The sequence below is a fragment of the Alosa sapidissima genome, chromosome 21, assembly GCF_018492685.1.
Source record: "Alosa sapidissima isolate fAloSap1 chromosome 21, fAloSap1.pri, whole genome shotgun sequence".
Taxonomy (NCBI): domain Eukaryota; kingdom Metazoa; phylum Chordata; class Actinopteri; order Clupeiformes; family Clupeidae; genus Alosa; species Alosa sapidissima.
Genome location: NC_055977.1, coordinates 30,026,701 through 30,037,344, shown reverse-complemented (window position 1 = coordinate 30,037,344; position 10,644 = coordinate 30,026,701). Strand labels below are relative to the sequence as shown.

The 10,644-nt window shown below is 41.9% G+C and overlaps 1 protein-coding gene across 1 annotated transcript; it reads right to left on the bottom strand.

Moving 5' to 3' along the window:
- Positions 1-2,289: 2,289 nt before the first annotated feature.
- heyl (hes related family bHLH transcription factor with YRPW motif like) lies at positions 2,290-7,244 on the bottom strand. The gene is made up of 5 exons (XM_042076772.1): positions 6,636-7,244; positions 4,480-4,546; positions 3,946-4,029; positions 3,711-3,792; positions 2,290-3,407 (listed from the first exon to the last, which is right to left on the bottom strand). Exons 1-5 carry the CDS (start codon positions 6,713-6,715, stop codon positions 2,770-2,772), a joined length of 951 nt encoding a protein of 316 aa, XP_041932706.1. The 5' UTR covers positions 6,716-7,244; the 3' UTR covers positions 2,290-2,769.
- Positions 7,245-10,644: the final 3,400 nt, after the last annotated feature.

The window sequence follows — 10,644 nt, the reverse complement described above, 5'->3', positions numbered from 1 at the left end:
ATTTTAAAAAGTGAAACTTTCATATAATCTAGATTCATTACACATAAAGTGAAATATTGCAAGCCTTGTTTAATCTGGATCATTCTAATCATGATGATTACGGTTTACAGGTCATGGAAATCAAAACTTCAGAATCTCAAATTGTGGACTTTAGATGAGCTCTAATCAGCTAACTAAGTCCAAACACTGGCAATGGCTGCCTGAGCTTTTAATGTCTCAGTCTGTGCAGGGCAATGGATTTATTTAGATGCACCTGTACAATCAATTGTACTCTATTTTATCTGTTTATTACACATGAACTATCTAAATATTTCTTTCTGAAGGGTTGCTTGACACACTGTCAGTGCTCTTATCATAATCAGTAATCACACACTAACAGACTGTTTGGCTATCACACATTTTCTGTTATTTTCTGTATGGAAAATAATGTAATAATAATAATATAAAAATATATTGAAAACATTTTTTTTGGAGGGGGGGTTACTTTTGAGTATGGTGCCATGGGGGTGGAAGCAGACATGTAATATGGGTAACATGTAATCAGCACAGCAGAGGCTCTCCACATGCTCTTTCCCAGGGCCTTTACTTATGGCCAAACAAACAAAACAACTATGGGTGCCATCCCTTGTGGTAAGTGCTTTATCTGTGTGAAGGAAAGAGATACTCTAGAATGAGTGTGTGTTTACATGACATGAATGGAGTACACATATATGTAGTGAAAGGCTGACATAGACGTGTATTGGAACAGACTGAGAGTCCTTCCTCTGAGAGAGGAAGACAGATGGTGGGAGTGTGTTTTCTTGCATGATCATGTGTATGTGCATGGTGTGTGCTTGGGAGAGACAGTCAGGCTGACTGTCATTTGAATTCTGCCGTGCCTGTGAAGGGCACAGAGAGAGCTCTGATCTGGTTCCTCTTCGTGGTTCCTGTAGCAAACAGCACTAGTCCACCAGCCCTCTCTATGTTTTCCCTTTGTGGCTGAAGAATGCCACACAGCTCCCATCAGCCGCACACACACACACACACACACACACACACAGACTCACCGTTGCAAAAAAGCAAGAGAGAAAAATAGCTTTCACCATTAAGCAGCCCGTATGTTTTAACCTGTTGAATGAATAAGCGACTCACCAGACCAGGCAGCCGTACAGTATATGTGTGATGTGAGTTATTATTGATTAAAGTGTGTGCCTACTCTATACGTCTCATTTGCCCATGGTCTGCCACTGTGAATTTTAGAGAACAATCCAGTTATTTTATTTTCAATTGGTATGCCCTAGACTGATTTTTGAGAGTAAATGATTAATTAAAAAAAAAAAAAAAAAATTATATTAAATTACCATGCCATTTGGCAAGGTATGTTTCACTAGGGGCAGTTAAAGTGTAACTCCGATGAAAATTGACCCCAGGGTCTTTTTCTGCATTAAACCAACCCAGTATGGCAAGGATTCATTGTACTGTCACGTTTCATTAATCTATTATTCATGCTGGAGTTGGAGGAGCTGGTAGGGGGACAGTTGGTAAGTGTTCTTAACAGTCTTCTGTAATAAACTCTGGGTTTTCTAACTACGTTGTTGGTGCTTCGTTTTATGTGTAGGGACACTGAGCAAGCTACTGACGAGGTTTGCTGTTTTGAACAATATTACTAGTTAAAAAATGCTATTTGGGAAGCGTTTGACTCACCGCCCTAAGCTAATCTACTGTTTGCGATCATTTGAGGCTATAGCGTATACCGGAGCAAGCTCTGTAGTGGTTGATCAACAAAAAATACTGTCTCCATGGCTTATTTGATGTGTTTTAATGCAGAAAAAAGACCCTGTGGTCAATTTTCGCCAGAGTTACACTTTAAGAGAGCTCAGGCTGTAGTAGGCATCTATTGAATTAAAAAAAGGTACACATTTAAAACCATTTTAAGTTGACCATAGAGCACTAGGGCTATTATGATAATTATCTAGGATACAGCACTGCTAAGATTGGATACTAGGCATGACACCCTCTTAAAGTGGACAAATTTTGTAAAACAACTGGAGCTCAGATGAGCATTGAGCACAACTCGGCCATCCTCACTGCTGTCTTCATATTAACTCTCTGATACCTACTGCAGGCCACTCATGTAATATGGGAAACTTAGTGATATTTTTGTGTTGCCGTAACAAATATATCACTGCTTTGCAAAAAATAATGCAACATTCTGTATTCTTGAATCCATGCTCATTTAAACAGACTCAAATCAGTCATCACACTTAGTGAACACTTTTTTATCAGTGGATCAATAAAAAAAAAAAATGAATTGAGTAAATAAAACAAAATAACGGGCAAAAATCCTAATAATGATTAAACTATTTTTGTCAAACTTGGCAATCAGCAGACAACTCAGCTAATTCTTGACATTGACCAATCCAGTTCAAACCTGTATCAGGGAAAATGGCTTTGTTCATTAACTATCTGCCTTTAAATGTAACAGCAGTGTGCTGCCCTTAGCATCGAACTACATTCTACGCTCCACCTTTTCCATGTGTGTCTCATGGCTGTAATGTTCAGACTGAGTTCAGAGTTCTTTCTTTTGGCCTTTGGATGTGTAGCACATACCGATGGAACTAATGGAGTGAAAACTGAAAGGTGTTGCATAGGTAACCTAATTGGTTATCCTTGACTGCTGAGGTGCATGATAAGGTCATAACATGGCAGTCACATTTTTCTTCCCACTGTCTTCTCACAGTGTCCATGGCCCCTTGGGCATCATCGTAGAGTCTGATAAGAGAGAGTGTATCAGAAGGCCCCGATCTCTGTCCCCCAATTCTGTCCAGGCTTACTGGACCCACTTGTGCCCCTGCGCTGAGGAGAGGGAGACCCCACAGGGATGAAGGGCCGGAAAGAGGTCTGCTGAGGAATGGGGGAAGAGGAGGATGCAGAACGTGTGACTGCATGAATAGGTGGAGCCGCCACGGAACCCTCAGAGGACGTCTGAGACAGTCTGTGGGCCACAGATGGCATCAACTGTACCCTGCGCACCCCGGAGAACCCTACATTCAGAAGAGAGCCTTGCGTGCCTGACAAAGGCGGCACACGGAGGCCTGGGGAGGGGTATGCCAGCAGGGTAGTCGCAGCGTGTGGACCCAGGTCCCGTCGGCTGGCAGTGGAGAATGAGGGAGAGGATGCAGGGGAGGGGGGTGTGGAGAGGGCAGGGAAGGAGCCCCACGGCCAGGGGGGGAACGGCAGGGCAGGGCTCTGCAGAAGGGGGTCAAGCTCACTGGCACAGTGGCTTAGGTGAGACACCAACCGTGCTCCAATAGGGTCAGCTGATTCTGAGCCCTCCAAGGAGCTCAGGTAGCGCACCACCTCCCCTACACACTCACGAAAGCCCAGCGTACGGTAGTCCACTGCCAGGGCATGGGCATCAAAATAGCCTAGCGAGAACGGAATGAGAGAAGGCATGGGACTGTTCAGAATTCATTAACATATTTTTCAACATATTCATCCCTATCACAGTAGCACTTTCTTTAGATGGTTATGAGGTGTGTTTCAGTGCAATATTGTCTCATCATTGCTTCTTCATAGTTGAAAACTTTTAGTTGAATATCAGTTTCAACAGGTTTATTTATGTTGTATAATTATGACCGCTGGCAATAATTCATGTAAGACTTAAATCCCTTTCCATTTCACATTTGCCTTTTTCAAAGTATGTCTTATAAAGCAACATCAAATCTCACCTTTGCCTCCCATGGCGTGCAGCAGTTTGAGATGATCTACAGTCATCTGCAGAATTTCAGCCTTTTCCAGTTTTGAGGAACCCTGACAATCATGCAGATAAGATTTTTTGACATCGGTTCAGTAGTTTTATTCTCTGCCATAGTCATTTTTATGTCCATTATATTTATGGTTTTCAGAAGGGCGATTGCAGCAATGAAGATGCATTGCTCAACTGGTGTCAATGTAGCCTCTGACCTGTTTCTCGAAGGCACTGGGTACAAGCCTCCTAAGCTCAGACAGGCTGTGGTTTATCCGGTCTCGCCGTCTTTTCTCGATGATCTGACACATGGATCAAAAGAAACCACCCGTCAGAGAGGAGGGAATGTCAGTATCTGTCACTGAAAATATCTCCGCAACGGTTTTATATATGATGTCACACTTGATGTTTCTAAGAGTATGTGCCAAAACATTTAAATACACCAGTTATTGCATGTTGAATTAATCATAATAATGAATCCAAAACGTTGGGGAAATTAAATAAGATCCATGCGTGTTCTGTCGACTGTGCATTCTCGAGATGGATAAGATAAATGAAACCTTCATACATAAACAAAAGCGTTTCAAAACGACCTACTATTTGTCTTCCATATTTACACATGACAGATCTACTTCTTTCTTTTGTCATTTTCTTTTTTTAGGGACACTACTTGAAGAGAATAATGAATGCTGTCCAGAATGAATTCTAGGACTCTCTTAAAGCTCTGGGAAGATAGAATGATGTGAACTCACTCCTCTCCTCTTCTTACGAGCCAAAACCTGAGAGGTGCTGCCTGGAGACACGGACCCTGTGACAGGACTGACAAAGACAGACGAAACAGAGAGATGCAGGGGGAGAAAAGGAGATGAAATATGACAAAAACAGGTCCAGAAAAAGAGGACGTAGGACATATAAAAACATGGAGGAAAGCGTTCAAAAGAGACAAAGTTAGAGGAAGACATGCAGAGAGATGAAGGAAAAAAGAGAAACATGAAAACAAATGGCAGTAGGCAACCAAAGAGAAATAGAGAGAGAAAACCATTGAGAGGGTGATGGGGAACGATAGAGGAAAAACACAGAAAAGAGAAACAAGAGTTGGAGAGAGGGGAACAGCCATGAGCTTTGAAATCACTTCATATTGTTGTCATTATTTCCTCTAATAGGAAGCAGAAACAGCCTAGCACATCATCAGGCTCAAACTAATTTGTCTTTGGGAGCAGAGAGGCTCAGGAGGGCCCAGCAGAGAGAGGAGATGAGATTATTGACGTCTAACATGTTTCTGAATATTACCTCCACTTGGCTGACATGCTACGCCTCTTTTAAGTTACAAAAGCATTTTTCTTGGGCCAAATTTAAACTGCATGTCCCAATAAGGCATATAGAAATAAGCTATTTCTATATGAAAAGATACATGTAGCCCTTGAAGACACACACGGCCTGGTCAGACCACAGGCACAACTTTTTGGCACAACCATCAAATTTTCATATCTGTAGAACTGCCACTATGTATGTGGTGCTTAATAGGAACATCTGGATAGGTACATTTAGATCCATTTCTATTCTTGTTATATATGGCCTCTCCACTCTGGCATGCCTTGTCCACACACAGAGAGCTGTCACACTCACAAAGTGGCCCTGGCAGCTAGTTCTTGAAAAACCTGCGTCTGAATCCTCCAGAGATGAAAGCTCAAGCCAGTAAGAAACAATTAGCCTCTCTGCTGAACATATCAAAGACACACATCTTTGCTCTGAACCATTCTCAAATCTGCTCCTGATTTTTACCCCTCAGAACTGTCACAAAGCTCAACCAAAAGACTAAAAAAGTTTTTTTAGAACAAGTCAAAAATGGAAACCAGACAGTGGGGGCCGGAACAGCATTTTTGCAAATTGTTTGTCAAAGCCAGGATTTGTGGTGCCACGTTGATATGAAGAAATGCTCTTTTAGAAAAACAAGTCAAATACAATAAGCATGGCTTGCATCATTTTCCCTATTTCTGTCTCTTTACAAACAAGATGCTATGTTCTCTTTCCATGACAGAGAGGCTGAAGGAGACATTCATTATTCAAAGAGACTTCATGATTACAAGATCATTTGTGTAGCATTTTAGTGACAAAAAATACCTTATCACTGATTGCCATTTAAGTGTAATTTTGTGACCAAAGTTTGTGCTCAGTTTAGTGTATGGGGTATGTGCCAGTGGGTATTTCCTACCAAAACACAGGCACTCATTCACACTTCTCAGTATATCTAACCTACTAATGGACTTTGGAATCGAAATATATTTCTAATTATTTTTCTAAATTCTTTATTAAGCTCCTCAGTCATCTAAAAGCAGTGTTGTCCTGCTTTAATTTCCCTCTTTTCCCATCTTTCCCTGTTTTGTCTGTAACTAAACGTCCCAGTCAAACTCATGATTAGCATGCACACCTGATTTAGGTTATCATGGCCATTTAAATGAGACTTATTGGAATCAGGTAGGGACAAAAAGAAGCTAGAATGTATAAGAAGTAGAACTGAGAACACCTGGCTAAAGGCATGGCTAATTTCACATTCACAATCAGTTTCTCCCTGAATAAACAACGGTTGATGATGATGAACAGAGATGTTGCAACATGTCAAATCTATCTGAAAGCTAAACATTAGACACCTCTCTGTACTTCAAGACATCGGCATTTATGAAATGTTTTTGAATGTAAGCAAAATAATAAAGAGATGTATTCCTACACAGAGGAATATTCTTAATTTCATTAAGATAAAGTATCCAACAGAAATGTGCTTTCCCGTGCATAGCATGCAGTTAGACACCTGGTGAGGTGCAGCTTCAGACCTCAGACACGTTTTGCGCAGGTGAAGTTGGGATGTGTGTGTGCGTGCACAGTGGGGGATTTGTGCTGTCCCTGTTCTTACCAGTAGCCGTCCTCCTGGCCCACATCAATCAGCTCATCTGTGTCTGACTCAGGAGAGCTGTAGTCATGAGGTCTCTTCATCGTCTCTCTCTCTCTCTCTCTCTCTCTCTCTCTCTCTCTCCTCCTCGAGGATGGATGGATAGGAAGAAAGATGGAGAGCAGAATGGATGGTTCTATTGGAGTTGAGAGTGTGTTCCTGGTCACTCCTGGTCTCCTGTCCCAACACAGGACAATGGTGTGGCCACTCTGTTGTCAATTTCTTCGTCTTTCTCTTTTCTCTGAGTTACTTCACTTTATGTCTTCTCTCTACCTGCCTCCGCACATTGGCACCAAATGACCGCGATAGGCCACCTTCGGTCTCTCTCCCTCTCTCAGCCTTCAGCTTTTTTGGGCCTTTCCGCTCTTCTGTGAAGTGGACCCCCACGTCTGTGACACTAGCCTGTTTGCGTGGAGGCTGACTTTAGCAGATGAAGTTGACGTTTTCCGTATCCATACACACAGCCTTGGCATTACTCCAAGCTAACACATCCCTATGACAGCATCCTCTCTCTTTTTTACTGCTCCTATAGTTGTTCTCTCTCTTTCTCACTAGTCCCCTGGCTCCTCTCAGTAAGGGTGACACAAGCCACTAAACTACAGTTGGGCACTTTGGCAGAGTTGCCAGTTTTTGCTCTCCCTCCCTTTCCCTCCCTCTGTCTCTTTTCTCCTCCCTCTTTCTCTCTCACCCTGCTTCCCACCCCCTAATCAACCCTTCCCTCTTTTCTCTCTGTCATCTCTCTCCTTTCAATTAAGCTTGTTGCTCCTCTGTCTCATGGCTCCCCACCTCCCCCTCTCTGTCGCCACTCTTTTAATTAGTCTTCTTCTCTGGCAGGACAATGGAAAGAAAGCTGTGGGAATGGTGGGCTGTACTTATGTGGGGCCTGTGAGCGTGAGTGCATTTGTGTGAGTGGCGTGTTACCAGTGTATGTGTGCATTTTTATCTGGCGCTCTCCCTGTGTGTGTGTGTGTGTGTGATTGAGAGTGTGAGAGTGGAGAGTGTGTCCCTCATCTAAAAACCATGATGGTGATGGTGGCATGGTGAGATGTTTGTGTGCATTGTATGTATCTTCATATGCATATGATTACATGTACGTAAGTCATTTTGGATAAAAGTGTCTGCTAAATACCTATGAATGTTTAATATGTTTAATAGAACACTTGTTCACTGTGACATAGGTGTTGGGAGGAAGGAGGGTCTGGAGGCGGCACAGTGACCTGTGTCTGACAGGTAGAGTGGAATGTCAAGAGATGAATCAGCCAATGAGTGTCTGAACAGAGGATCTCTTCAGTGGATAAGATAACTCCACTCCAAGACACATACACACCCTTACATACTCATACACCCCTTTCCATTCACAAGTGACCCTCTCAGATACATACACACACACACTCATCCCTCTCCTGTATCACTATGACACTCAGTGCCTGATTCCACTGTAACCGTGGGAAGCTCTCTGGAAGTGGTTGTCCTAGCAACATGAGTTGCAGGCGCCTTCAAAGCCCACACACACATGCACATCCATGCAAGTACACATACATGTATAGATACACTGCCGTTCAAAAGTTTGGGGTCACTTAGAAATGTCCTTGTTTTCATCATTAAAGTATAAGTAAGTATAAGTATATATACTCTTTTGATCCCGTGAGGGAAATTTGGTCTCTACATTTATCCCAATCTGTGAATTAGTGAAACACACTCAGCACACAGTGAGGTGAAGCACACACTAATCCCAGCACAGTGAGCTGCGAACCGGCAACCCTCCGGTTACAAGTCTGAAGCGCTAACCAGTAGGCCACAGCTGCCCACAAAAAAAGCAACACCAAAGAGTTGTTTGTACCTTAAAATAACGTTTCCAAAATCGTTTTAGTGGTTCATCAACTCGTAACAGGGTGAACGGCACTTCTGCATGTGTGTGTCCAAATACTAAAACAGCACATGAGTATTGTGATCCACATAGGAAGTGTATACTGTAGTACTTTATATCCCTGCAGTCTGATCAGTCTGGTGGATAGTGTGTGTGTGTGTGTGTGTGTGTGTGAAAGCAGCCATAAGACGAAATTAGAGGCACAGCTAATTTGCAGGGGTGCATGTGTATGTGATATTTTATGAGTGTATGTATATCCTCTATGCTCTGCTATTCTTGTTGAACTGGGAAGTCAGTTTTGACCATCTATCCAAATAAAAAAATAGATTACTAGTCCAGTCATTTTAGGAGAAAGGGTTGAACAAATTGCAACACAAGCAAACTTAAAGGGAAACTTGGCAGGATTTCCCCCTCTGCTGGAGAAATTGTGCATTATGCTATTTCAAACTGTGGAAAAAGGTAACATAAAGTACATGGATTTGTTTACAAGCTAGCAAAGCGGTTAGCATAAGTTCGGCAGACAATGTGGATGTTACAAGGTAAGAAACACGATTTAAAACGAGTTTCTTGTTTCTCACTTCTCTTTCCGGGACGGCAGTCTCAATGTTGCAAGGTTGGTTTTCCGCCTGGGGACGCTAGGGGCAGCGGGAAAAGTCACCATTTTCACCGGAACAGGTCATTTAACCATCCAAATGATTTCTAAACGGGTTTATTACATTGAAATAGTTGCCAAGTTCCCCTTTAACTGATTTTGCATCCTCAATATGTCCTGAGTAAGGGAAAAAAGCCCCGAAGAATCCCAATAGGGGAAAGTTTAGAAAAATACCTAAATATACCCTATTCATGCGCCTATACAGATTTTCATGGTCTTTTACTATGGTGTAAAGATCACCAATTGAAATATAAAAATGTGAAAATAAATTCTGTTGCAATTAGTTTTGGGTCAGACCTTTGCCTGGACTATTAGCTCCGTTGTGGTATTTATACAAATTAACTATATGTAATTACATTATGCCCTGTTTGCCCATGTTAAAAAACAATTTCAAAAAACTTATAATACATTTTTTGTTTGTCTTGATGTAAGTAATCAGCTCAGTAATTTTCATGGTGATATGTGAAGGTTAATTTTTCCCCCCTATTCACGTGAGAAAAATACTGAATAGGCACATGAATAGGGTATATTTGGGTCTTTTTCTAAACTTTCCCCCATAGGGATTCTTCGGGGCTTTTTTCCCTTACTCAGGACATATTGAGGATTCAAAATCAGTTAAGTTTGCTTGTGTTGCAATTTGTTCAACCTTGACCCCTATTTTGGCTTAAAATGACTGGACTATACATGAAAGAGAAGAGAAGAGAAGAGAAAAGAAGAGAAGAGAAGAGAAGAGAAGAGAAGAGAAGAGAAGAGAAAAGGAAATCATGGCTAAAGCACTTTTATTGGGGTACTGCTTCAAAGCTCCCTACACTTTCACTCAGTTTATTTGTCTTTCAAAAAGGGTTTTGCTTTATGTTTCTTCCTTTCTTCCTTACATCCTTCTATTCTTTTCCCAGCACACTGCACTATGAAAAAGACATGATGAAATGGAAAATACATTGGAAAATGTAAAGGAAGACAGAGAGAGGGGGAGAGAGAGAGAGAGAGAGAGCAAAAGAGAACAAACAAAATATAGGCACTAAGTGGTAGAGAGGATTCTGGGAGATATCTTGCAATCCTGCCTGGCCACTTCAGTCTGTTCACTAGCCCTCCCCCTTAACCACAACAAGAATAGTCACACAATGGAAATTAACAGGCTTATTTTTTTGCCTCACACACACACACACACACACACACACACACACACACACACACACACACACACACACACACACACACACACACATTACACATTCACACATTACACTAACATTCAAATGGTTACAGTCACCAGTTAGTTGTACATGACTACAGACGCTGGCAGCATGATTGCCTCACTGTCAACTTGTGCAACACAAGCCAGAGTGGGTGTATCCTACCATTCTAGATACTCATTCTGCATCTGTATGTGTGAAGGATGCTACCTGCCACATTTGAGACAACTATTGCTTTTACATGAATCCATTGTTTAAAAA